Source organism: Pangasianodon hypophthalmus, chromosome 13 (assembly GCF_027358585.1).
Source record: "Pangasianodon hypophthalmus isolate fPanHyp1 chromosome 13, fPanHyp1.pri, whole genome shotgun sequence".
Lineage (NCBI taxonomy): Eukaryota > Metazoa > Chordata > Actinopteri > Siluriformes > Pangasiidae > Pangasianodon > Pangasianodon hypophthalmus.
In genome coordinates this window covers 25,414,865-25,441,698 of record NC_069722.1, presented here as the reverse complement: position 1 = coordinate 25,441,698, position 26,834 = coordinate 25,414,865, and the positions used below count along the sequence as shown (strand labels likewise).

General features: G+C 38.2%; 1 protein-coding gene across 3 annotated transcripts in view; it reads left to right on the top strand.

Annotated features, from left to right (window-relative positions):
- The window catches only part of LOC113523774 (voltage-dependent T-type calcium channel subunit alpha-1I), a 162,414-nt gene that overhangs the window by 127,384 nt on the left and 8,196 nt on the right, over nt 1-26,834 (top strand). For all 3 annotated transcript variants that reach the window (XM_034310154.2, XM_053239084.1, XM_034310152.2), the window contains exons 14-32: nt 442-597; nt 1,884-1,974; nt 2,518-2,678; nt 3,795-4,283; nt 5,620-5,720; nt 8,014-8,137; nt 9,059-9,127; nt 9,940-10,118; nt 10,372-10,498; nt 10,808-10,933; nt 11,673-11,762; nt 13,547-13,739; nt 14,925-15,076; nt 16,394-16,503; nt 17,029-17,162; nt 17,266-17,336; nt 19,902-19,980; nt 21,790-21,911; nt 23,247-23,657. In XM_034310154.2, coding sequence (XP_034166045.2) covers nt 442-597; nt 1,884-1,974; nt 2,518-2,678; nt 3,795-4,283; nt 5,620-5,720; nt 8,014-8,137; nt 9,059-9,127; nt 9,940-10,118; nt 10,372-10,498; nt 10,808-10,933; nt 11,673-11,762; nt 13,547-13,739; nt 14,925-15,076; nt 16,394-16,503; nt 17,029-17,162; nt 17,266-17,336; nt 19,902-19,980; nt 21,790-21,911; nt 23,247-23,657 — 2,985 coding nt within the window. The remainder of the gene's footprint in view (nt 1-441; nt 598-1,883; nt 1,975-2,517; nt 2,679-3,794; nt 4,284-5,619; nt 5,721-8,013; nt 8,138-9,058; nt 9,128-9,939; nt 10,119-10,371; nt 10,499-10,807; nt 10,934-11,672; nt 11,763-13,546; nt 13,740-14,924; nt 15,077-16,393; nt 16,504-17,028; nt 17,163-17,265; nt 17,337-19,901; nt 19,981-21,789; nt 21,912-23,246; nt 23,658-26,834) is intronic.

The following is a 26,834-nucleotide window of genomic DNA, read 5'->3' as shown; positions in this document are numbered from 1 at the left end:
CTTTATTATATGTATTATATTTGCAATGGAAGTGAGTTTTTGTGTGAAAGATGAGAGTCGTGTTTTTTAGCTATGAATTTTCTCCTCTATTTTTTTACATGGAAAGCTTCAGTTAAAAATTAAAGAATTTTAATTCAAGCTCAGTAGGTTTTAAAGAAAACAAATATCAGCTGTGTGTCGGTCTCGGCTGATCCTCAAGGTTACAGTGTTAGTATCGGAATCGAATAATAATAACTCATATATCTATTATAAAGCAGCTTTCAGTGAGTTTATTCAGCGTCTAAGGAGTGAAAATGTGCAAAAATAGCCGACTGTCCCTTTGTTCATGCTTTATTACATGTTAATTGAAATGTTATTACATGTAAAGTCTTCATGAACATCCGAACGACGTGTGCGTGCGTGTGTGTGTGTGTGTGTGTGTGTGTGTGTGTGTGTGTTCAGATCCTGACTCAGGAGGACTGGAACATGGTTCTGTATAACGGCATGGCCTCCACGTCTCCTCTCGCCGCGCTCTACTTCGTGGCGTTGATGACGTTCGGGAACTACGTCCTGTTCAACCTGCTGGTGGCCATCCTGGTGGAGGGCTTTCAGGCTGAGGTACGCCGCTCTCCTGAGGGATTCTGGGTAGTTGCGTTCTCGCATTTACTGAGGCGAGAACCTTCAGGAAGTGGATATAATAAACCTGCGGGTCAAAGACGCAACTCGATGCTCTGCACAATTTCACAGTTTTATGTGTTTTTGGGTTTTTTCCCTCTTTAAAAATTCCCACATTAAATATTAGACCTTAAATTTGTGATGCAGAAATCTAAAAATAATAAATATTACGTATAAATTAATAAAGTGATGATTTGAAAATGCATGACTGTGTGGAGCAATGGCTTAAATTCAGATATTTTAATAGGAAATAATATAATACTTAAAATACTATTTTATTTTATTCTTGTTTTTCTCTAAAATGTTTCTTCTCGCTTTTTCACTTATATTTTATACGCTGTAATTTTACATTGAAGGTGGAAAAAGTTCTGACGTGATTAATCTTAGTTTTCACAAAAACCTGCCATTTTAACAGGGGTGTGTAAACTTTTTATATCCACTGTATGTCTATTATAATGTTTAATAATAATAATAATAATAATACTAATAATAATAATGCAGAAATTAAATAACGTTCCATACAAACTCAGGTTTATGCACCAAAATGTCAAATACAGAAATTAGATTAAATCAGATGACCTGTTGATTTGTTTGTTGATTTGTTTGTTGATTTGTTTGTTGATTTGTTTGTTTTGTTTTTTTTTTGTTTTTTTTTATTTGTTTGTTGATTTGTTTGTTGATTTGTTGATTTGTTTGTTGATTTGTTTGTTGATTTGTTTGTTGATTTGTTTGTTGATTTGTTGATTTGTTGATTTGTTTGTTGATTTGTTGATTTGTTGATTTGTTTGTTGATTTGTTTGTGTTTATGGATCTGAGAGCTACAGAGATCTTTGCCAGGAGCTCAGGTTGAGCTGCGGCTCTTCTGCGTTTTGTTCTGGAGCTCTCAGGCCTGGTGTCTCTGGCGCTGTAATTGATTTTATTATTTTTTTGGAGTTCTAAACTGGGCTACACATGATGCAGGTAGTCAGACAGCAGGAGTAGGTTATCTCCTCAGGGAGCATGAGGAAGTGGGCTTTCAGGTTGTGGTCTACATCTGAGACGTGGAGGTGGAAGTGGAGGAGGGTGAGTGGGGAAGTGGGGCAGAGAAACCTCCACAGCGAGGTCAGGGACAACGACTCCGAACTTTTAACCGTCCCAATCGTCTGTATAGGGTTTTTTAGTGAAAATACTCTCTCTCTCTTTCTCTCTTTCTCTCTCCCTCTCTCTCTTCTCCTCTGTTTGTTCACCAGGGCGATGCTAACAGGTCGTACTCGGATGATGACCGTTCCTCCTGCAACTTTGATGAAAAGGAGAAAGAGAAAGATCCTCTCCAGCTGTCAGGTGTGAAGACGTGCAGATCTCTAACTTCACACCATCTGTTAGAGCGTAACGTTCTGTCTCACATTCTGCTTTTTAACCGCTCGCTTTTTGTTTTGCTAAATACATTTCTTTCATTTTTCTGAATCGCATCAGTCAGTGGTGAAGTTTTGAAGCTTGTAGAATTAATGCATGAAGGATTTTTCCAGAAATCAAACCAACGAGGTTCAGATCTTCTATGAAGCATGAGGTTTTAGTCTTTCAAGGTTTTCCACCTAAACAGGAAACTCTTGGTCACCTTGTTTTTCTGAGCCTCATTTCCTCATCAAACTTTTAGTAAAGTTGTGTGTAAAAGTTTTCGTGGCCAAACTGAACTAGAATGAATCTGAGAAGTATCAAAATCAAAGTAAAGTAATATGACTGAATGAATGATGAAGAATGATTGTTTACCATGATGCACCTTAATGCACAGCAGAGTTAGCATACTGTCATTAGCATGCTGTTTTTGTTAAGATGAAGTGACTGTATGAACGCACGTAAATTCTCCACTTCCTGCTCTTCACCCAGATCCTAAAATCTGCACTCTGACCCCTAACGGACATCTGGACCTGGCGCCGATTCCCAACGCTCTGGGAGTTTACCCCTCTGAACGGCTAAGCTTCGCTCTGGGCTCCAGAAAGAGCAGCGTGAGTTCCCTCGGGAGAACTGGGCTGGAGCAGAGAACTCTGGTAAACGCTCTTCCTGTAAAAGTGTAAATGACACAGATTTAAAAAAAACACCACCACAAACCGCTTAAAGCAGCACAAAGAGCCCAATAATTAACCGTCAGTTCTGTCTGCATGGATTAGCATTTAACGCAGCACTTACATAACACTTAGTGCGCGGAACTCGCCGTTCGTCCGCCGATTAGCATCAGCACGCACGCAGCGCTCGTGTAGAGAGGCACTTGTGAATCTGAGAGCGACCTGACGTGATAAACCCCACGATCATTGTCCTGTGTGTGAGGAGGATATTGAATCTAATTTAATTGAAGAGGATTTTAAAGTGTCATGGACGTGCTAGTTTTTTTTTTTAAATACTCTACAATAAATAACTAAAACATCACTACAGTACACGATAAAAAAAAACACACAAAAAGCTACAATACACAATTAAAGAAATAAAATCACAAAAGAATTTTTCAATCCTTTTTACTCTGACCTGAAGACGATCAGGACAAACACACAACCAGTTACACACTGAAGGAGCTGGATTTATTACTTCACTCCAGATTTCAGAGTTTTACGTCTCGTTCTGGTTTTTATTTGTGTTTTATCGTCTTTGTTTTGTTGTTGGTCGTCCAATCACATCACTGACAATCTCACGCTACAAGTCGTAAAAATCAGTGTTTAAAAATATCGTCTAGGCGTTACACGAGCGCTCACAGCACCAGACTGTGTTCAGGACATGTGTGTTTAAGAAAAGCAAAAATAAAATATGTTAAAATTATTCATGTAGAGTCGACCTGAGTAAAGAGACACGTGCAGGTCACATGACATGAGCTAAACTCACCTGGTCACCTGTTAAATATTTCTATAAAAAAAGAGTTTAAAAAAGAATACCTTTTTATGAGATTATGATATGAAGATAATCTCAGGAATATAAACATTAATTAATTGTTACACTTGAATTGTAATTGTTAAACGTTATTTGTTAAGCAGCGTACATACGTATATTCTAATAATAAATGAGTAAATAAAACATTTGAATCTATTAAAAAAATAAAGGATAGAATGTAAATATGAACAGATGAACAGAAGTGTGATGAGGATGTGATTAGATGTGTTTTATTTTTATCTCCTCAGTGTCCAGGTGGAGGTTCTCTGTACAGTTGGACTCGTCCGGCGCCTCAGGGCCCGTGGAGCCGCAGGTCGAGCTGGAACAGCGTGGGGCGGCCGAGCCGGAGCGTGGGGGCGGGCACAGGGGGCAGTCTGAGGGTGCGAGGCCCTCACTCCTACCAGGCTGAGCATGAATCCCTCCTCTCTCCTCCTCCTCTACACCCTCATCCTCCTCATCCTCCTCCTCCGCTCTTCTCCAAACATTTCGTCCCCCGTAGGGATCGCCGCGCTCTCTCTCTGGAGCTGCCCGAGCTTCTCCAGGTTCCCGGAGCTCCGCCCACCTCGCTGCACTCACGCCAGCGCAAGAAAAGCTTCTCAGGAGGACCAGCGAGTGCGGCGGAACATCAGGACTGCAACGGCAAGACGCCGGCGGTTCAGCAGCAGATCCTCAGCGAAGTTTATCCACAAGTCAACACTCGCAAAGACCGAGACGACCTGGAGGACGAGATCGACTACGTGAGTGAGACGCGAGCGTAGCGTCGTTTTCAGCGCTGTGCAATAAACTGACCGTCTATTTCTCATCAGTAAAAATATCATTTATTTTAATTCTAATTATATTTAGAATTTATTCATAAAACACTTTCATGTTTAAACAGCTGTTAAATGACAATTAAAAAGTTATCATCATTAAGGAATAACACACGACAGAACATTATACAAAAATAATAAAGGGCATAATTAATTAATAGATAATTTATTCATTAATAAATTAAACATAATTGTATGTTTATTAATGAGCGTTTTATAATTTCATAGATTTAGTGTTTTCTCTCTCTCTCTCTCGAGAAAATAATACACACCTTCTGACCAATCAGATTTGAGCTTCAGCCATGCTGTGGTGTAAATTTAATTCTATGTTGTGCAACACTGGGAAATATTTTTGATATTATACAATTTTACAAAAAAAAAAAAAAAAAAAAAAAAAAAAACACACTCAACAAAACCAATTAGCTAAGAGTGTCGGTGTTGTACCAGTTTTGGCCACAGGGGGCAGATGTGAGTGAAGCTTAACTCACTAGCTGTTAGCTATTTTTTTAAGCTAATTTGTTATGCAGGTTTTTAATAACAAAATATCACACCATATTTGTGTTTTATGCTTTGTGTTGAATAATTATCAAAAACGGTGAAATAAATGGCTGACGAACCAAATATAGAAACTTCATATTTGTTATAATGTGGTTTGAGAACTTTAAAGAAATTGTGTTACATTTTTCTGACTGATGAAAGAAGAATACAGAGCGGGAGTTTTGCACTATTCTGTACACTGTGGAGAATTTATTTATCGGATCGTTCTAAATTAAACGAATATAAAATCACTCAGACGGATATGCGAGCAATTCCATAAAACCCAGCGGAGAAAGAAAAAAAACCGCTGCTAATGTGCTGAGTGGAGGATTTTTTTAATTTACTGAACAGTGACCGATTTCTATATAAGGAACAATCACGCTGAATAATTAATGACAGCGGTGAGGAGGAGGGCGAACAGATGGTGGTGCATTCGCACGGTTTCATTTACAGCCACTCGCGTGTTTGTGCGTAATTATAATTAAAGAACGGCGTTCCGGTTCTCCGCTGGGAATCACGTCGTGGTGGCGTTCCAGACACGAATACATCCTCAGCATTTGCTTCATCGTTAATTTGCTGAGGAATTTACCTCAAGTCTCATTTACAAACTCGTGATTTTCCCTGAACGGCGGCACAAACCACTCGCTGATTAACGACGGAGAGGAAATAAAAGCGATGATTTATTAAGGTGTTTATTAGAAATTGATTTTTGGGTTTTTTTGTGCAGAGTTTGTGCTTCAGGATCCAGAAGATGATCGAAGTTTATCGTCCTGACTGGTGTGAGACGAGAGAGGACTGGAGCGTTTTCCTCTTCTCCCCTCAGAACAAGTCAGTTTCTACGCTTTTCCATCTCCTGACGTTAGCGTAACGAGATTAAACCTACAATTTAACTACAAATATTAATAACAATAATAATACATATATTTCTCTTAGTGTAACACGCATGTGTACGTGAGTGTAGTTAAACATATTATTATTATTATTATCATTATTATTATTATTATTACACATAAACACATGTATACATTAGCAAGCTTAGGAAAGCATTCAGCCAGCACCATATGGTTAAGTGCAAAAGTTTGCACCCCCCCTTTTTTTTTTAGTTTCCTGTTGAAAAAAATGAATTCTGTTTATATTAAATGTCGTCACTGTTTAAATCCCAGTTCATATTACTATTAAGTTCATTTAATAAATCTGCGTCTCGCTGACGTTAAACTCACCGCATGTTCACTCTCAGTCTCATTTCAGGCGTGAAAACTTCACACAGGTTCAGAAACGATGTCGATTTAGAGGTCAGTGGGAATCTCACGCTCTGAAGCTGAGAATATCGACCTGTCTCTGAGCTGCACGAGGAGATAATGTGTTGGATGTTTTTTAAAGCTCATAGGAGATAATCAGACGTTTATTTTTTAGAGTTATACCTCACGCATGTTTCTAAATGAGGTTCCTGCTTATTTATTTATTATAAAACGAGACGCAGTGTGAGGACCTCACGATTGAGCTCCTAAACGATAAACACTATTTATAGAGTCTGAGAGCATGCAGGAGGCCAAGTTAAGCCCTGCAGGACAGCTTCATCTTCTGAGCTCCAGGTTAGGGACGTGTACAAACACACACACACACACACACGCACACGCACACACGCACACACACACACAATCAATAGTCGTGTTGGGTTGTCAGTTCCTAGGAGACGGGTTTGATTAGCTTATTGATCAGCGTTAATGACACAGTATCCAGTTTTTCCCACCTCTGATCATCATGGAGGAAACATCTTTAACATACTTGTGTGTGTGTGTGTATATGTGTGTGTGTGTGTGTGTGTGTGTATGTGTGTGTGTGTGTGTGTGTGTATGTGTGTGTGTGTGTGTGTGTGTGTAATGCAACCAATTGCTGCATTAACTACAGTCCACTTTAATTATCCTTTTGACCCGAAGAATTTCCTTTGAATGATACACATTTACATTTTATAGCAACAGACCCATAAAATCTACTTTAAGCACTCTTTATTAACTCTTTATTAACTCTTTATTAACTCTTTATTAACTCTTTATTGACTGTTTGTGAGATAAACCATATGGAAACAGGAAGCACAACGCTATCTCCCGTACTCTGGAATCTTCCTGATAAAACGATTGTGTTAGTAAAACATGGAGGTCATGTGACTTGGACAAAAATCACTTCTTTTTTTAAATAAAATATCTTAAAGATTGTGTCTATAATATTAATACAAGCTTTAAATTGCTTTTATCTTATTATCAGAGAAATTGTCGTACCTATGTGTGACTTTATTCTTCATTTTAAACGCTCTTCTTGGTGATATTTATATTTACAGTAATAAAAGAGAGTTATTTCATTTATAACATTTTCCTTGTGTCTGTTTCCCGACTCCTCACTGCCTCGGCTGCATTTTATTTTAGAAATGGCACAATTTTACAGAAATATGTAAACATTTAGTTCGTGCTGCCGTGACCAAAGATGACTTCTTTTCCTAAGAAAATAAAAATATATTAAAAATATTATTTTCTTTTCTAATAAAACACTATTCTACAGAGCCTCTGGAGGGACATTAGAAAAAAAAAAAAAAAAAAATCTTGTAAATTTTTTTGTAAAATTGTTTACACCATTTTTTTCTGGAAGAAAAGGACATGGTGTTATGTTTTTTTCTTTTTTTAGGTAATTAACTTAGGTACTTACTGTCTCATTTTCTTTCAGAAAAAAAATCTCATGAGATTTTCATGTGCACAAACGAGATAATTTTCTTTGTTCATGAGGGTTTTTTTAGTGTGTATGTTTTTTAGTTTGTTTTATTTTGTGTGTTTTTGGTGCTTTAGCGGCTCTGTACGCTTCAGTTCAGTTCTGAGTTTCTTCACCGTCGGCCTTTTCGTCTCGTAACGCATTCTCATATGCAAATGATCGTGATGATTCAGTGAATATGCAGATTAGCCGGTGATGTGATTTGAGACGTTTAGTGACGTTTTGAACGGCTTTCCCCTGCAAAGAGTTTTCAGACAGTCTCTTACAGTCCTGAGGGAAGGAGTTTTATTCTCAGTGTGATTGTGAACTTGTTATAAACTGACGTTTCTTTTTGTTTTGACCTTTTGATTATTTTTTGTTTCAGGTTCAGGTTGATGTGCCAGTCCATCATAGCCCATAAGCTGTTTGACTACGTGGTGTTGGCCTTCATCTTCTCCAACTGCATCACTGTGGCTCTGGAGAGACCCAAAATCCTCCAGGGCAGTTTGGTACGACCAGCACGCTAACTGCTAACCGCTAATCACTAACCGCTAACGCTAACCCCTGTCTAATGCCCTGGTTCTCAGCGTGGGCTCTGGGACTCGCTGGGGGTCTGTAAAGCAGAGCCAAGGGGTCGATGTTTCTTTCTTTTGTTTTTAGATGTTGTTACAGTTGTGGAAAACTCACCACTCATCATAATTAAAGTTATATTTATTATTAAGTTCTCATAGTTATTAGTCTAAAAGTAATTAACGTTAATCTGAATTTAATAAGTTGAACAGAAATGTGTGTTGCGAGTGTAGAGTTCAGGAATAAAGTCTCTCTGGCTGTAAGGTGCAGCACACGTTTAAATACAGAGTCTGATATTTTAGTAGTCCTTGGATCATGTTCATAACATAAAGGTTATAATGCAGATCAGGGGTTATAGCGCATTATAATAAAGACTTTAAACATGACGTCTGTACGAACAAATTCGCTAAGCAGCAACTCGAACGCTACGGCAGAACGGCGCGTGTCACAGTTTCTCCGAGCAACTAAATGAAAGTGTTTATCAAATATCAGAAATACGTGATGACATCAGAGCTGACTTCCTGTGATGGCCGTGCTCTCTGGGTGGGAGGGGCATACGCTCTCTCCCCTGTCAATCACAGCGTGACTGGCCAATCACGTGAGCTCATGCGTGCACAGGATGATTTATATAACCGGCTTTATTATTAATCCTAATGACGCTTTATAACACATCTATAGAGACGTTACAGGATGTTATACATTATACATTATAACAGTTAATCATGTGTTAGGAATTTTCACAAACATGAGTAAATAATGCCGATCATATCTGAGAAAAATCAGACCGAAGTAACGTGTGTGTCTGTGTGTGTGTCTGTGTCTGTGTGTGTGTGTGTGTGTGTGTGTGTGTGTGTGTGTAGGAGAGGCTTTTCCTCACCATCTCTAATTACATCTTCACTGCTATCTTCGTGGGTGAGATGACTCTAAAGGTAAATGTGATATTTATGTTGTTCATGTCACCATGAAACTGCAGTTTAAACCTTATCACTGAAGTGTTTCAGGATAAACACACAGCAGTGTGCTGTTCCTCTCATGTTCTTCTCATTCTCCTCTCACGCTCCTCTCATTCTACTCTTACACTCCTCTTATGCTCCTCTCATGTTCTTCTCATTCTCCTCTCATTCTCCTCTTACACTCCTCTTATGCTCCTCTCATTCTCCTCTCATTCTCCTCTCATTCTCCTCTTACACTCCTCTCATTCTCCTCTCATTCTCCTCTCATTCTCCTCTCACGCTCCTCTCATTCTCCTCTCATTCTCCTCTTACACTCCTCTTATGCTCCTCTCATTCTCCTCTCATGCTCCTCTCATTCTCCTCTCATTCTCCTCTTACACTCCTCTTATGCTCCTCTCATGTTCTTCTCATTCTCCTCTCACGATCCTCTCACGATCCTCTCATTCTCCTCTCATTCTCCTCTCATTCTCCTCTCATTCTCCTCTTACACTCCTCTTATGATCCTCTCATTCTCCTCTCATGTTCTTCTCGTTCTCCTCTCATGCTTCTCTCATTCTCCTCTCATGTTCTTCTCATTCTCCTCTCATTCTCCTCTCATGCTTCTCTCATTCTCATCTCATTCTCCTGTCTTGTTCTTCTCATGTTCCTCTCATGCTCCGCTCATTCTTCTCTTATGTTTTTCTCATGTTTTTCTAATGTTCCTCTCCTTCTACCCTTATTCTCTTCTCACACTCCTCTCATTCTCCTCTCTCTCTCTCTCTCTCTCTCTCTCTCTCTCTCTGTCTCAGGTGGTGTCGATGGGGTTATACCTGGGCGATCAGGCCTACCTGCGCAGCAGTTGGAATATCCTCGATGGTTTTTTGGTGTTCGTCTCGTTGATTGACATTGTGGTGTCGATGGCGGGCGGAGCTAAGATCCTGGGGGTTCTCAGGGTCCTCAGGCTTCTGCGCACGCTGCGCCCCCTCAGGTATGGAGGAGGAACTGCAGGATATGAATATGTAGCTGTGCTCTCGTAAAAACAAAATAGCTCCTTAAGGGTTCTTTGGCTTTTTAAAGTTATTAATGTGGATAAATAGTCGATAAATATTAAAAAGGTTTAACTAAAGTACAGTTATTTGCTCCATCAGCGCAGTGGAGTGGCTGAGGTCTGATTCTTAGCACTGCTTTCAGTCAATATTTATTTGTATTGTTTTTTTTCACCTCTTTTCTCTTTTTCTCAGGGTTATCAGTCGAGCTCCGGGCCTCAAGCTCGTAGTGGAGACTCTGATTACGTCTCTGAAGCCAATCGGGAACATCGTTCTCATCTGCTGTGCTTTTTTCATCATCTTTGGTATCCTTGGAGTCCAGGTGCGGAGCCTGAGGCCTTTTTCTCTTCCTCTCCTGCTGTTCTTCATCCCTTCCTTTATTTTATTCTTTATTTTCCTGCTTCCACTCTATAAATTCCACTTCACTCATATCAGCTGTCACTCATTGATTGGATTTTAATTTATTCTTTATCTCTTTATTTCTTGTGTTTTGTCCGTTTTTTCCTCTCACATTACTGTGTTGTTTTTTTTCACACCTCACTTTGACAGTGTTGTCAGAAACAGGAAAAAAAAAAATGAATCTGTGTAATTCTGACTGACTCAATTTGGTGTTTCTGTTTCACCTCGACAGCTTTTCAAAGGAAAGTTCTTCTACTGCCTGGGTCTGGACGTCAGAAACATCACCAACAAGTCTGACTGCCTGCTGGCCAATTACAAGTGGGTTCATCACAAGTACAACTTCGACAATCTGGGGCAGGTGAGCTCCATTCTCACGCTCTTCACTTCAGCTAACCCCGTGTTTTATGTCTCACTCACTTCCAAGAAGAGAAATAACATATAATTAGTTCTCCTTTTTTTTTCGCACCTTCCTTCCAATCACTTCACAGAGAAACAATAATATCATCTATAAAGTAACAGTGATAAAATTTACAAGAAAAAAGTTACAAATTGTAAAGTAATTTGTAAAGTATCCATGTCACAATTTTGTAAAAAAATTTTAAGTAACAGTGTTAAAATTTGTAAAGATTTTTAATAATTTTTATAAAGTAACAGTGTTATAGTTTTAAAATGAGAAACTTTGTAAAGATTTTATAATTTCTAAAGGAACATTGTTTTAATTTTTTAATCATGTTAAATAAAAAGATAAATTATGCATTTTAAAGTAACAATATACTTTCTAAATTAATGATGTTATCATTTGTAAAGTAACAAATTTATGCATTTTAAAGTAAAAATGTTACAGTTTGTAAAGATTTTATAAACTGTAAACTAGCATTGTTGTGACAGTTATAACAATAAGTGACAAAGTTATCATTTGTAAAGATTTTATAATTTGTAAAGTCACAGTGTTAAATTTTGTAAAAGTAGCAACGTTACTAAAATAATTTTTAAACTTTTATACGTAATAATGTTTATACTTTGTGTCCGCGTGCCGTTATTCCGTGCTCTTCTGCCTGCAGAAACTCTGACGTTATTATTTGTGTTTCTTTCCTCAGGCTCTCATGTCCCTGTTTGTCCTCGCTTCCAAGGACGGCTGGGTCAACATCATGTATCACGGCCTCGACGCAGTCGCTGTGGACCAGCAGGTACACGTTCTCCTTCAAAACCCTCCTCATGGTGCCATCTCTTTACACGTTTCACAAAAACTAGCACTCCAACTCTCACATCGTCTGTTTAATAAACCGTTTATTGTCTAGACAGAGCGTGTGTTAACGGCTAAACCGGAGACGCAAACAGACTCTTTATACAATAAATAAATTAAAAGTTTGGGTTTTTTTCAGGAAATGTATAAACACTCGTCCTCTCTCTCTCTCTCGCTCTCCCTCTCTCTCTCTCTCACACACACACACACACACACACACACACACCAGATGAAATAAATTCCCATCCTGGAGCATAGAATCCCAAATACACAGCAGTTAGCTTTAATAAAACATTACTTTCTTTTTAAATATTGCAATTTTCAGAGAGAATATAGACAAAGCAAGTAAAGATTTAAAATCATAAGATGAAACACTCCTCCTTTTTTATTCTGATTAGTTCATGTTCATTAATATTTAACAAACTCAGCACTGTTAGGATCCGAAATAAACATCAACGTGTCAGTTAACCTTCTTTTTTTATTGTAAATTTTCACTTTTTTAACTGCTTTACTCCAGATCCGAACTCATCTCACCTGCGGATGAAACTCTTTACTTTTATAAAGGTGAAGCTGTAGATTAGGTGGATTTAGTTTCTCTGGTTCCTCTCAAGGTTTCTTCCTCATGATGTCTCAGGGAGTTTTCCTCACCACCGTCACCTCAGGCTCGCTCGTTAGGGATAAATTTATAAATATAAAATTATTCAGAATGTATTTATATATTTCTGTAAAGCTGCTTTGTGAAAATGTCCGTTGTTAAAAGCGCTACACAAATAAAACTGAACTGAAATGAACAGCTAAAGCTTCGTGTAAGCAGCATTATTACATAAAGAATAAAACACAACATTATATTTCTACTTATTTTCATATGTGTAGTTTTTTATATAAAAAATTATTTTTACATTTTGTGTTTATTTTTTGATTTCACCTATTTTCAATTTTATTTTTATTTGATCTAATTTTATTTTCTATATTGTTTCTTTTTTTTTATTTTTTCTTTGTCTTTGTTAAAGAGCAATAGTTTTCCTTAAGGTTCCTTAAGTAAAGAAATAAAACACAAACACAACATTTTAATATTTCCATATCTAGTTTTTATTCTTTGGAAAGCATTAAAAATAATAGAAATTTTTTTGCTCTGTTGTACCCATTTTTAATTTCATGTTTATTTGAGCTTCATCGATTATTTTACTGTATTGTATTTTTGTTTTATCTTCACTACAGAGGTGTGTGTCTGCGGCTGGTCGTCTGTATTTTCAGTTATTGAAGAGCATCTCGTCTGTAAACATGCAATTCTGAGCACAGAATCTCCTCCTGCTGCTGCGACTCGAAAACTAATAACACCCTGATTATTTTCCAGTCTCGTTTCTGCTCCACACTTTTCACCAAATCATCCGTTTGCGTGAACAGAAATTGGAATCTAAACACTGTGTGTGATTTTCCTCCTCTGTGCTCCGGGTTGGAATTGAAGCCATCAGTTTTTTCTCTCCGTAACGCCGCAGCAGCTGATTTAGCCTCGACCTCTGTTCACTGGTCTGATAACGAGCCGAATATCTCACACACCTGACTTCATCTCGCAATAATTCAACCAATTTCCACCGCCGTTTACCGTTTTTCTCTTCCCCCAGCCTCGGGTCGAGCAGATTGGAACGCGGCGTGAACCTGCGTGTGTTAGTGACCTTTCCTCCGTTCTTCCATCTCACCGCTCTGTTTTTCCCCTCGTTCTTTTATTAGCCGGTCATCAACAACAACCCGTGGATGCTGCTGTACTTCATCTCCTTCCTCCTCATCGTCAGCTTCTTCGTGCTCAACATGTTCGTGGGCGTGGTGGTGGAGAACTTCCACAAGTGCCGACAGCACCAGGAGGTGGAGGAGGCCAAGAGGAGGGAGGAGAAGCGACTCCGGCGCATGGAGAAGAAGAGACGGAGTAAGAAACTGGTTACAGTGATTTTTAAAAATCTGATAATTCAGAGACGTTCCTGCTAATGAGAGATTTTCACGCAGGCTTAATTTGGTTGTCACTCTGAGGAAATAGAACCTTAATGGTTCTATGTAGAACCCTGCTAGTGTTCTCTGATCAGAGAGCGTTCCAATTACAACCTCTTTTTTGGAACGTTCTTCATTATCCAATAAAGAACCTTGACATTTACACACACAAATGTAGAATCCATAAGAGTTCTTTCAGTCATCATTCTGGAGGAGTCCTCAGAGGTTCTGTGTCGGAACCCTGCCCTTTTTTGGAAGCCAAGAACCCTTAAAGAACCCTTTTTCCTAAAAGTGCACATTCTTAAAAAGTTAGAACCCTTGAGATACTCCAGATGCTGCTCCACAGGACTCATTAAACTCTGTAGAACCCTAAATAAAGATTCTGATCAGAAATACAGTAGTTCCAGATAGAACCTTTTTTTGGAATATAAGAACCCTTAATTATCCAAGAAACCATTAAAGAACCCTAGAAGAACCTTTTTTTTATATATAAGAGTGTGTGTATTAACTCAGTAAGTGTGAGGCGCAAAATTCTAAATTATTGCTAATTATTTTCTTTTTTAGGTTCCTGGTATTTGGCAGGCTATTCGAATTAAAGGGTTCTGTAAGGGTTCTGTAAGGGTTCTGTAAGGGTTCTAGCTTTACTTGGAACCATGTCTGAAAGGGAAGGAGTCTGTTTTAGGGTTCTACATACAACGAGAACTGGAAAACCCTTAATGATTGTAATATTATGTTGATAATGCATTCATTTTATTTATTCTAACTCCGCCCCCTTTTTAAATAATGACATCACTGTTAATCACAAACATCCGGAAAATATTTCAAACACACATTATTTTTGCCTTTTTGTTGTGAAATTTTCAACACAATTTAAGATATATATTTAATTAAATTTAATTTAATCACACAAGAGAAATTATATTGGATTTAATAGAACAGAAATTGATAAGATGAATAATAACATTCTGAGAGTTGGCTCATAGAAAGCAGAAAATGTGTTTAACATGAGTTTATTTGTACTTTGTTTTATTTTTTTTATTTCATTAATTTATTCATTTCATTTTTAATTTGATCATTTTTCTTTTTTTAATTTAATTTTATTTTATTTTATTTTATTTTATTTTAGAAGCCCACAAGTTGCCGTATTACGCCAGTTACAGTCACGTCCGCCTGATGATCCACAACCTGTGCACCAATCACTACCTGGACCTCTTCATCACCTTCATCATCTGCGTGAACGTGGTGACCATGTCTCTGGAGCACTACAGCCAGCCTCACGTGAGTGTGTGTTCTGCAGATCTCATTAATCCGTGTGTTAGAACAGGAACAGCTTCGATTTCTTTATTTATTAAAACAAACAGCAAACACATTTCGATGATCTCTCAGGAGCACAGACAGATCTACTGTCTGAGAAAACACCACAGCGCTCTTAAATCCTGGATCCTGATTGGTCAGAAGGTGTTGATTAGTTGATTATGTTATCGTTTCTATAGTAACAGCTCATTCACAGGGACACTCCATATTAACGGATTTTAACAAACTGTTGATATGGTGAAGGAGATGTTTATGTAACATGTATGGAAGGAGTCTCCAGTGTCAGCGCTTTGTAACAGTCAGAGGTAAAGCTGTAACTTTAAGTTTTCCGACATCTTCAGGACGGAAGAGTTTACGCTTCTTTGCGGTTTCTCACTAACATGCGGAACAAACTGCGTTTCTTTATCTTATTAATATGAAGAGAGAGAATAAAGAGACTCCGGTGAGGAAACGAGTGTTTATAGCTGCTATAACGTAAGTGACAACAACTTGTTTCGTCAACATTAAATGTAGCTATAAACAGATAAACAACATGGAATTCTTTAACAAATAAAAAAAATGTAATCATTGTGGTATAAGAGGAATAAAACACCTGGAGAAATTCATTCTGTTAGAGGAAAATCATAAACATTATGGTGGTAACAGTAACTCTGCATCATCACAACACCACTTCACTCATCATTTTACTGCAACACACACACACACACACACACACACACACACAATCCAGAAGTTATAGAATCGAATAATCCAAAAGAAATAGGTGACAGAACTGAATAATCTGGGGGCTAAAGGATTGAATAATGTGGGATTTAGGGGATTAAATAATCTAATTTTAATAAACTAATTTTGGACAAACAGAACTGAATGAACTGTAGGATGTAGAATGGAATAATCTGGAGGTTTAATCTGAATGGAATAATCTGGAGGTTTAATCTGACTGGAATAATCTGGAGGTTTAATCCGGTTTGTTAATCCGCGCATACAGAACACCTCTTTGCTGTTCAGTGGTGAAGCTTACAGAAATAAATCATTGTGAAGAACACACTTTACACACAATCCCAATATTATTCACTTTATAGAAACCATTTTTTACTGTAGTATATTTATATTCTCTCTCATTTTCATTGCTCTTTTCTTCTCTCCCTCTTTTGCTCCTCCTCTCTCTTCTCCTCCTCTCTCTTCTCCTCCTCTCTCTTCTCCTCCTCTCTCTTCTCCTCCTCTCTCTTTCTCTTTCTCTCTCTCTCTCTCTCTCTCTCTATCTTTCTCTCCTGCTCTCAGTCTCTGGAGATCGCTCTCAAGTACTGTAATTATTTCTTCACCAGCACCTTTGTGCTCGAGGCCGTGCTGAAACTCATCGCATTCGGCTTCCGACGCTTCTTCAAAGACAGGTACAACACACACACACACACACACACACACACACACACACACACACAGAGAGAAAGTGTACTGACTGCCAGATTCTCTGCTTATTACTCTGACTCTCTAATGGATTTATTAGATTAATTACCTGCATTTCAAATTTGTCATAATTTGAAAAGTTACTCTTGCATGTTTTTATAGATTCATTGCTTGTGTAATGAATTAGCTTTTTGTTTTTTTGCTTAAACTGGTTGCTTAGCAACAGTATTAAGAGTGGGTTTGTTTGGGCCTAGGAGTAACTTTAGTAAGTTTAGTAAGTTTAGTAAGTTTAGTAAGTTTAGTAGAGCTGCTATAACGTAAAGGAGAACAGGAACTAACGTGTCCTGTGTATGAGAGGAATAAAACACTCGGGGACGTGCTGTTATAGGAAAATAATCAACTTCAGGGTAATAACAGTAACTCTACATTATCAGTCATCTGTGTGTGTGTGTGTGTGTGTGTGTGCGCGTGCGTGTGTGTGTGTGCGTGCGTGTGCGTGTGTGTGTGTGTAGGTGGAATCAGTTGGATCTGGCTATAGTTCTGCTCTCAGTGATGGGCATCACACTGGAGGAGATTGAGATCAGCGCTGCTTTACCCATCAACCCCACCATCATCCGCATCATGAGGGTTCTGCGCATCGCCCGCGGTTAGTGTACATCTCACACACACACACACACGCACGCACACACACACACACACACACACACACACACCCTTTACACACAGTCTCTTGTGTGTTTTTTTTGCAGTGTTGAAGCTGTTAAAGATGGCGACGGGGATGAGAGCTCTGCTGGACACAGTGGTACAGGCTCTACCTCAGGTAAACACACACACACAAACACACACACACACACTCACACACACACACACTCACACACACACACACACACTTTCTCTCTATCTGCTATATCAGTGTTTACATATTTATAAATTTTTCATCCGTAAATCCATCAATCTTCTGAAAGTTTGTCTCATGAACCCAAGCTGCTGAAATGAAAAATATTCGTGCAGATGCTTTCTAAACATCTCAGTGGAAGTGTGTATGAGCCTTTTTCACCCACACACACACACACACACACACACACACACACACACACACACACACGTCAGTTTTATCTCTGATAATAGATTTCTGTCCAAAACATCGCATTTCTCCAGAATCCGTGTGTTATTACAGAGTTCTCGGCTCTTACACTTACTACTGTTACACACCTGCGTTATATTTATACATGTTTCCCGTCATCGAGTCTCAATTCAACCTGCAGCGGCTCATCTAGCGAACTTTCCTCGAGCTGATAACGTGAGGAGAAAGAGTGACGTAGAGAGCTGTAGTACGGAGCTCCTCTGTGAATATCGATCCCGAGTTCATTAGTGCAGGAACGCTGTGATTTATCGCGCTCGGATACGAGTCTGGAGATGAGTAACGACACCGGCGTGCAGTCCGGCCCTCCTTCTGCAGATCTACAGCCGTCACACACACGGTCTGTCTGCAGATTACTCGAACTTATTAGCTTTACGATCAATGATGCATTTTGTAAAGTGTTTAGAGACTGAATAATCAAAATTTCCTCAGGAAAAAACACACACACACAGCGTTGGCAGGTGAGGCTGTGAATCTGGTGGTACTTTACTATAACGTCACTACAAAAACAAAGTGTTTATTACTCACCTCATTATAAATATGAGTAATAAACAACCTTTATTTAAGTTCGCTGACTACACCGGGTCACTAGCTGAAAAGAACACGCACAAAAATAATTTAAATCTTCATTTCTTTACTGTATTTGCACATGACATCATTTAGGCAGTTTAGACATTCTTATTTTAATGTTCACTACACACTGTTCAATTTAATAAGAAATAAAACAAATTAATGCTAATTCATTCTTTGTTTCTAATACACACCCTCTCACCAGAAAAATGAATGAATCACTGAGTCAACTACTGATTCAAATGATTCAAATCTCTAAAAAGAATCATTTTGCACACTGCTATTAATCTGACTCTAAAACATTTGAATAAGTTTATTGTAGTGAACTAAATTATTCAAATCGCTAAAAAGAATCATTATTAAAGAATCGATAAAACATTCGAATAACTTTCGTGAATTCAACCAAATGATTCAAATCTCTTATAGAACCGTGTTGCACAATAGTCATGTGACACGTCTAAAACATTTCAATACTTTTAAGTGTACTGAACTGAATGATTCAAATCACTTAAAAGAATCACTATCAGTGTGACTCACTATAATATTTGAATAACTTTAGTGAATTTAACTAAATGATTCAAATCACTATCAATTTGACTCACTATAATATTTGAATAACTTTAGTGAATTGAACTGAATGATTCAAATCTTTAAAAAGAATCACTATCAGTGTGACTCACTGTAATATTTGAACGCTTTAGTGAGTTAAACTGAATGATTCAAATCACTAAAAATAATTATACGCATCTCTATTAATGCGACTAAAACATTAGAATATCTTTAGTGAATTGAAATAAATGAGTTGAATCATTAAGCACATCACTGTGCAGTGTGTGTAAACATTCTAGCTAGCATTGTGCAGAGTGCAGAGAGATGCGATGTATTTTATTATGATGTCAAACCAGATATCATACAGTAATGCAGTAATATAATAAACTATAAGATAAAGCGTTATGACCCGCCGCTGTCCTGATTTCTGATGCAAACCTTCAAATTATGCACACATGAGGAATGTAGCGGTCGGTTTATGAGTTTTAGACTGACACTAGCACTCAGCTTGTTGTTTATAAGCCTCGCTGACGCTTTAAACGATTAAATGATCAACTGCGTTGTGCTAGTTTTGCAAATTAGCATTACAGCTTGAACATTTTGTGCATTTAGCTTCGTCTTTCTGGGTAATTAGCGTCACTTAGGCATGCTGTTAGCGCTTGTCTTACATATTTTATCTAGTTTCATTTTAGCTCCAGCTGCAGAACGTACATCCTTCTCAGTGGAGGAGGTGTGTGTGTGTGTGTGTGTGTGCATTAGGAGCCTTTAATTCAGTCTGTTTCTGCTACAGCTCGGTTATCTATAATCACATTATTAAAGTTGTGTTTTATTAAACTCCAGGGAAAGCAGGTAAATCGTGTGAGTGACCTGCAGAGCGATTTTAATCGCATCATATTTTACACGGCCGCTGAGTTCACTCGCTGGACTCGGACACTCCTGAATATTTCATCGTGCCCGAGGGGAACAAGCGACTCTTCTTCATTACGCCGGATAGAAAATGTCCTGTCTGGTGTTTTCCCTCGTTTCCCGAAGTGCACGTCCCTCTTCTATTCTGTTGTGTCTCGGTTTTTTATATTAAAAAGGAATTTATATATAAAATGGACGTGTTTGTGTTTTATTGTTCAGGTGGGAAACCTCGGCCTCCTCTTCATGCTGCTCTTCTTCATCTACGCAGCGTTAGGAGTGGAACTGTTCGGAGAACTCGGTAAAAACTTCGTTATTTTTCACGTTGGAAAGTCTTTTATTTTATACAGTTATTATTTATTAATCACTTACATCATGCTCATTAACCACACACTGTTTACACAATTGCATTTATTTATTTATTTGTTTGTTTGTTTGTTTGTTTGTTTACTAAATCCAGACCTGAGTATTCAGTTACATGGTGCAGGAACCAACTAGAATTTCTTTCCCCTTTGAATTAATCTGTGTGTCAATTTCCTTATTCAATTATTTTTATTTCATGATATTGTGATGTCATCATCTATCCCACTGTAGTGTAATATTATTTTATATAACTGCAAGGTCCCTACAGGAAACGCTGCATTTTTGGTTGTTTATTGGTTAAAGAACCTTTGAAGAACCTCCTAAACTCCTGACAGGTTCTAGATATTAAGAAGAAAATAATGAGAAATAAATTGTTATTACACTTAATATACAGACTTTTGGAAACACTGGGATCTTCAAGCGTTCGTTAAGAGTTCAGTGGATAATTAAGGGTTCTTAGCTTATGAAAATGGGTTCTACTTGAACCTTTAAGGGTTCTCAGAGAGGGTTCTAAGTTTTACCTTCTTGAGTCAGCATTTAGTTAAACATGTGATGGTACTTGGGTTCCTTAAGGAAGGGTTCTTTAAAGATTCATTGGATAATTAATGACTTTTAGCCTCCTAAATGGTTCTAATTGGAAACCTTTCTGACACTCTTTAGGGTTCTACTGTAACCTTTAAGGGTTCCACAGAGGGACAAGTGAAGAACCTATAAAGGTGCTCAATATTTTGAGAGTGTACACTTTTAAGGTTTCTCCAAGGGTTCTTTAGCATCCAGAATCATTATACGTAGAACAGAGTTTCCGCTAAGAGATTTTGGTGGAATGATAAAGTTTACCAGACAAACTGGAAAAAATCCGAAATCATCATCTCATTTCGGTGTTTATTTTGCGCTGAAAGATGAAAGATGAAAGATAAGCGTTTATTTATTCCATTTTCTTTCCCACGCTATTCAACATAACAAACAGCAGTCAAGGAATTAGCATCTAATAAAATGAAGGATCCTTTAGTGAAACCTTTCATTCGTCCTGAACTTACACAGTGTGAGCAGAACATTTTTTTCTCTCCATTGTGTCTTAGTCGTGGAAATTTCTCTCTCCATTCGGCTCTAAATGGACGAGATTTCTGCTTCTTTGCAGGTGAAGCGACGCTATCAGATGCCTCGGGGATTACTTCGTGTTCCTCATCCTGCCGTTTAGGATTTGAAAAATGACTGAGAGTTGTTTGCTTTGACATATTTGGTTGTTGCGTTATTGCATGCTAGCTTGTCTTGTAATGTTTTAGCTATGTACCACGCGCACACACATACAAACTACGTAAGTATTGAGGATGTAATAGCGAGCAAGAGTACACGTTACAGGAGAAAAGTGGAAAGAGACTTTATTTAGGTGTGTAACTGTGAACGTACCTTGTTTCCTTGAACGTACCTTAACGCATATCCTCTTCATCCTTCCTGGACATTTTTGATTTTATGGGACATTGGGAATTTTTAAGGGTCAGTATTTAGCGGCTAACGGAAACTCTGGCATAGAACCTTTCTGATAGAAAAACACTTTTTCGTAGGGTTTTGCAGAGATCCTTTAAGGGTTCTCCTGGAGGAACAGCGTGTACCCATGTTTCTGACTGCAGTATAAAATCTTAAATTCACATCCGCACATTCTACGTTCTTCTGAAGTGTTAAGAGCGTGCTGTACGTGAGCTGTTTTTATGGTTCTTGATCATTGTGTGTGTGTGTGTGTGTGTTGCAGTGTGTAATGAGGATTATCCGTGTGAGGGGATGAGTCGACACGCCACCTTCGAGAACTTCGGCATGGCGTTCCTCACACTCTTCCAGGTGTCCACGGGCGATAACTGGAACGGCATCATGAAGGTACTGCAGGTTCTCTTTGAGTTCTTTGTACTTCGCAGTGTTTTAGTCTGATGATGAAAAACGTGCAGCAGATCCACGGCTCGCGGTTTGGACGTCTGAAGTGCGACAGCGGTTTGACTGATCGGAGGTAAAATCTCACCGTGAGCTGAAAATCCCAGCAAACGTTTGTGTTTATGAGTTTGATGCTTTTACAGTCTCGTCATATTTCAGGTGAGATGTGATTTCCTCTGTCAGGAAATAGTGAAGAAAAAAACCTGGAAACTTTTTATTGAAAAAAAGCAATTTTATATTTCTTTACTTTATATTTCTCTTTATCTTTATTGTTTGCTTCTTTCTGAATTGCTCACTTTTCAGTTAGAGGAAGAAAGAAGGAAAGAGGAGCGATAGAAAAAATGATTTTCCTCCTGACTTTGTGAACGCAAGTCCTTCATTAGTTATATTAAAAATAATACATTATTAAAAATAATACATTTACAAATAATATACATTTAGTTTAAAATACTAAAAAAACCAATAATGTGCAAAATAAAGCTGGAGTTCATGAGATTATAATTTCATATTTTATAAAGTAACAAGATAATAAACATAGATATAAAGTCTGTCTTTACTTATTTTTGTACATTTTATGTTTTATTGGACATAAAGCAAAAACAAGGATTTTTACAAGGATTAAATAAAAATAAATAAATAAATAAATAAACAAATAAATAAATAAATAAATAGAGAATAAAACTTTTCAATAAAAGGAAAAAATAATACAATTGATCATTTTTAACTATTTTCAATATTATTTAAAAAAAAATAAATAGTGATTTAAAAGGAGAAGAAGGAATAATAATATTTTTAAGAAAATAAATTATTTATATTATTCCTTATAGATATGACGTCCTGTAGGAGTAAACAACATTTTGGAAAAAACAAAGGACAATAATAATAATAATAATAATAATAATAATAATAATAATAATAATAATAATAATAATAATAATATACTTCCTTACATTCTTTTAAAATACTTAATGTATTTTGCCTTTTTTTTTTAAATAACAGTTAAACATTTTTATATGGTAGCATAATAATTTAACATGAGGAAAGGGAAAGATAAAATAAATTATTGTTTTTTTAAACGATTTTATTATTTTTATGATTTATGATGTTATTTAGAGAAATGAAAGGAAGTAAACATTGAAGTAAAAGTTTTGACGTGAACAGGGGGGTTATGAGTGTCTCAGTGTGGTGTGTAATGTGTGTAATGTGTGTGTGTAATGTGTGTAATGTGTGTAATGTGTGTGTGTGTGTGTGTGTGTGTGTGTGTGTGTGTGTGTGTGTGTGTAGGACACGCTGCGCGAGTGCCCCCCAGGCGAGTATAACTGTAACCCGAGCCTGCAGTTCATCTCTCCGCTCTACTTCGTGAGCTTCGTGTTGACGGCGCAGTTCGTCCTCATCAACGTGGTGGTGGCCGTGTTAATGAAGCACCTCGACGACTCCAACAAGGAGGCACAGGAGGACGCCGAGATGGACGCCGAGATCGAACTGGAGCTGGCACACGGCGCCCTCTGCTGCATGGGAGGTCTGGCTGGAGGAGGAGGAGGAGCTGGAGCTGGAGCTGGAGCTGGAGGAGGGAAGAGAGGAGGAGAAGGAGAGAAGCAGGGAGGTGGAGGATGTGGAGGAAGCTCTGGAGCTGCACCACATTCACCAGGAGAACATAAAACTAACAGCTCCAACAAACTGTACTCACCTGTACAGGTAGGACACAAACTGTGTGATGGATGGATGGATGGATGGATGGATGAACAAATAAGCACTACTGAATGCAGGAACCATTGAATGGATGAGTCAGTGGTGACTGTTGCATAGATGTAGATGGAGACAGCAGATAGATGGATTTATATATGGGTTATGAATGGATGGATGGATGGATGGAAGAAGGCTGTTGTGAAATGAACGGGAAGGTGGTTAATGGCTGGGTGGTCAGAGTATGGATAGATGACCTCCTGGACAGAAATAGATAGATAGAAAAAGTCGATAGATGGATGGATGACTGGATATGAGTGGCTAAAGAATGAATGAATGAATGAATGATCGATGGATGGATGGATTTAGATTTGGCTGAAAGCATGGGTGGATGAATTGATGTCTTTGTCCCGCTGATGGATGGACAGATAAATGGATGGATGGATGGATGGATGGGTGGTGGATGAATGAATAAATAGACAGACAGTGGAATTGGCAGACGTGTGTATGGGTGAATTGGGGATTATTGGATGAATGAATAGAAGGGTGGATAGATCAATTGGTGGGGCGTGGTCAGGAAGATGAATGGAGAGAAGGATGGATAAAATGATAGGCAGATGAACGAATATACAGATGGATGGTGAGTAATGGATTAATGAATATATAGGTACTTTTAAATGAAAGAATAGACAGACAGATGGGTAGAAGGATGGATGGATGGATGGATGGATTAAAGAATTCTTGGCCTCTATTGATTCAGCAGTTCTGAGAGTCTCGCTTTATCCTTATAAAATAAAATGGACTGATGGATGGATGTGCAGGTGGCTGGAGAGAAAAATAAATGGATGGATGGACAGATAAACGAATGAAAGCATGGACACCAGTCTGACAGATTTGAAATCTCTCTGTATAAAAGCTCAGTGATTGCTGACGGATTCGTTTTCATTTAAGCACAAAGACACATGAGAGAGGAGTTTTCATTAGGTCTTGACTTCTGTCACCATGGCAACAGTCCCATGTCAGCCCTGGTGGCATGGACACACACACGCACACACACACACACACGCACACACACACACACACACACAGCTCTTTTTAATGACGATCAGGAGGACACACTGACCTGCAGGAAATATAACGCCACAAACCTACATGCTAAGAAAAGCATGGCAATTGTTGTGGTCTGTACACACACACATACACACGCACACACACGCACACACACACACACACACACACACACAGTGAGTTAGTGTCAGGTAGCTGAAGCTATAATTGTTTTTCCGGGTCCATTTTTAGCCGCTGTGGTTATGTAAGTGAGAGCAAGAGGAGAGCTGAAAACATGGAGCATGCAGTGTGTGTGTGTGTGTGTGTATGTGTGTATGTGTGTATGTGTGTGTGTGTGTGTGTGTGTGTGTGTGTGTGTGTGTGTACGTGCATAAACTTGCCCATCACAGAAAATGAAATCCGAGGTTCAGCTGCTGACAGAACTGAGCGCATCACGAAAAGAAAAATATATTTGGAAAACAAACAGCGCAGTCCTCGCACTGAAGCGGAAAATTAGAAACGAGCTTTAGTTTAAAATAAAAATAAAGCAAGAGAAACAGAGAGAGAGACTGAGAGGGAGAGAGAGAGTGAGAAAGAGAGAGGGAGAAACAGAGAAAGGGAAAAGAAAAGAGAGAGAAAGAGGGAGAAACAGACAGACAGAGAGAGAGAGAGAGAGAGAGAGAGAGAAAGAGAGACAGACTTTGACTTTGACTTTTACAGTCCTTTATTTTAACCACTCATGATGAGTCCACCATTTTTACATCAAATAAATAGCAGTTTTAAATACCTACTTAAATGAATAAATAAATAAAGAAATAGATTTTAAAATATCAATAGTTGCATAAATAAAAAGGTAGATAAATACACAAACATGTCATAATTAAACCACAGTAATAATTTGGGTTAAAAAGTCAATTAAAACCTTATTTAAACCTTTTCATCCAAACTGCAATGCAAAGACAAGCGAGAGAGAGAGAGAAACAGACAGAGAGAGAGGGAGAAGAAAAGAGAGAGAGAGAGAGAGAGAGAGAAACAGACAGAGAGAGAGGGAGAAGAAAAGAGAGAGAGAGAGAGAGAGAGAGAAACAGACAGAGAGAGAGGGAGAAGAAAAGAGAGAGAGAGAGAGAGAGAGAGAAACAGACAGAGAGAGAGGGAGAAGAAAAGAGAGAGAGAGATGGACAGAAATGAATAAACCTTATATTTCTCCATCTTCCTAAAACACTGTATAAATATAGAAACACTAAAGTATGAAATATTAATTCTTGTTAAAATCTTGCACATTAACCTTGGAAAAGTCGGAGCTCTTGAGAGAATCCATCTTTCCGAGCAGGAATTCCGAGCTGTTTAAATGGATTTTTCCTATTGGACACGTCTTTATGGGTGTGGTTAGGGGCGGGGTGTTAATGAACAATATCGAATAATTTCAGATGTTTTTTTTGTCGAAATAAACCGTCTGTAGTAACGAGTCATAAAACACATCAGTGTCCACTCGGCTAGCTAATGTTAGCGAATGTAAGCTAGCTAGGTAGCATTAGCGAGTGTGTAATCGTATCAGCTTGATCTGATTTAAATGATATGGTCGTCTCTGTGTTGTGTGTTAGCGTTACATCCTCTGTCAGAAATAACGTTTTTGCTTTCGTATATAAAAAAATCCAATCTGACTCTACAGACAGAAATCGCTGAGCTTCCTGAGGCGTGAGGAGAAGGTACGTTATCAGAAGCTGCAGGCTCCAGGATGTTCAGAGTGAAGTGGAGGAGGAGGACGAGCGAAAGAGAGTCAGCAGGAAACGAAGTAAAATGAAAGGATTGGTATCAGGATCAGCTTCAGACGACAGCCGAGTCAGCGAGTTGTTCCTCCTGCTCGAGGACGAGGACGGAGACAGGAAGTGTTTATCAAGAATTACACTTTCTGATTATTACTGTGGAATAAAATATAATAAAATCATTTAAATTGAGACATATTAACTTTTAGATAAAGTTGAAAAATATCCAAGAAGCCCTTAAGACACAGCGTTATATCCGAGTGCTAATCAGGTTCATCTGTTAGTGGCTTTAGTGCTGTCTTTAAGGTCACGATTATTTCAGTGAAAGATTATCTTTATATATATATATAAACTTAATAGAGGAATCTGTACATGAAAG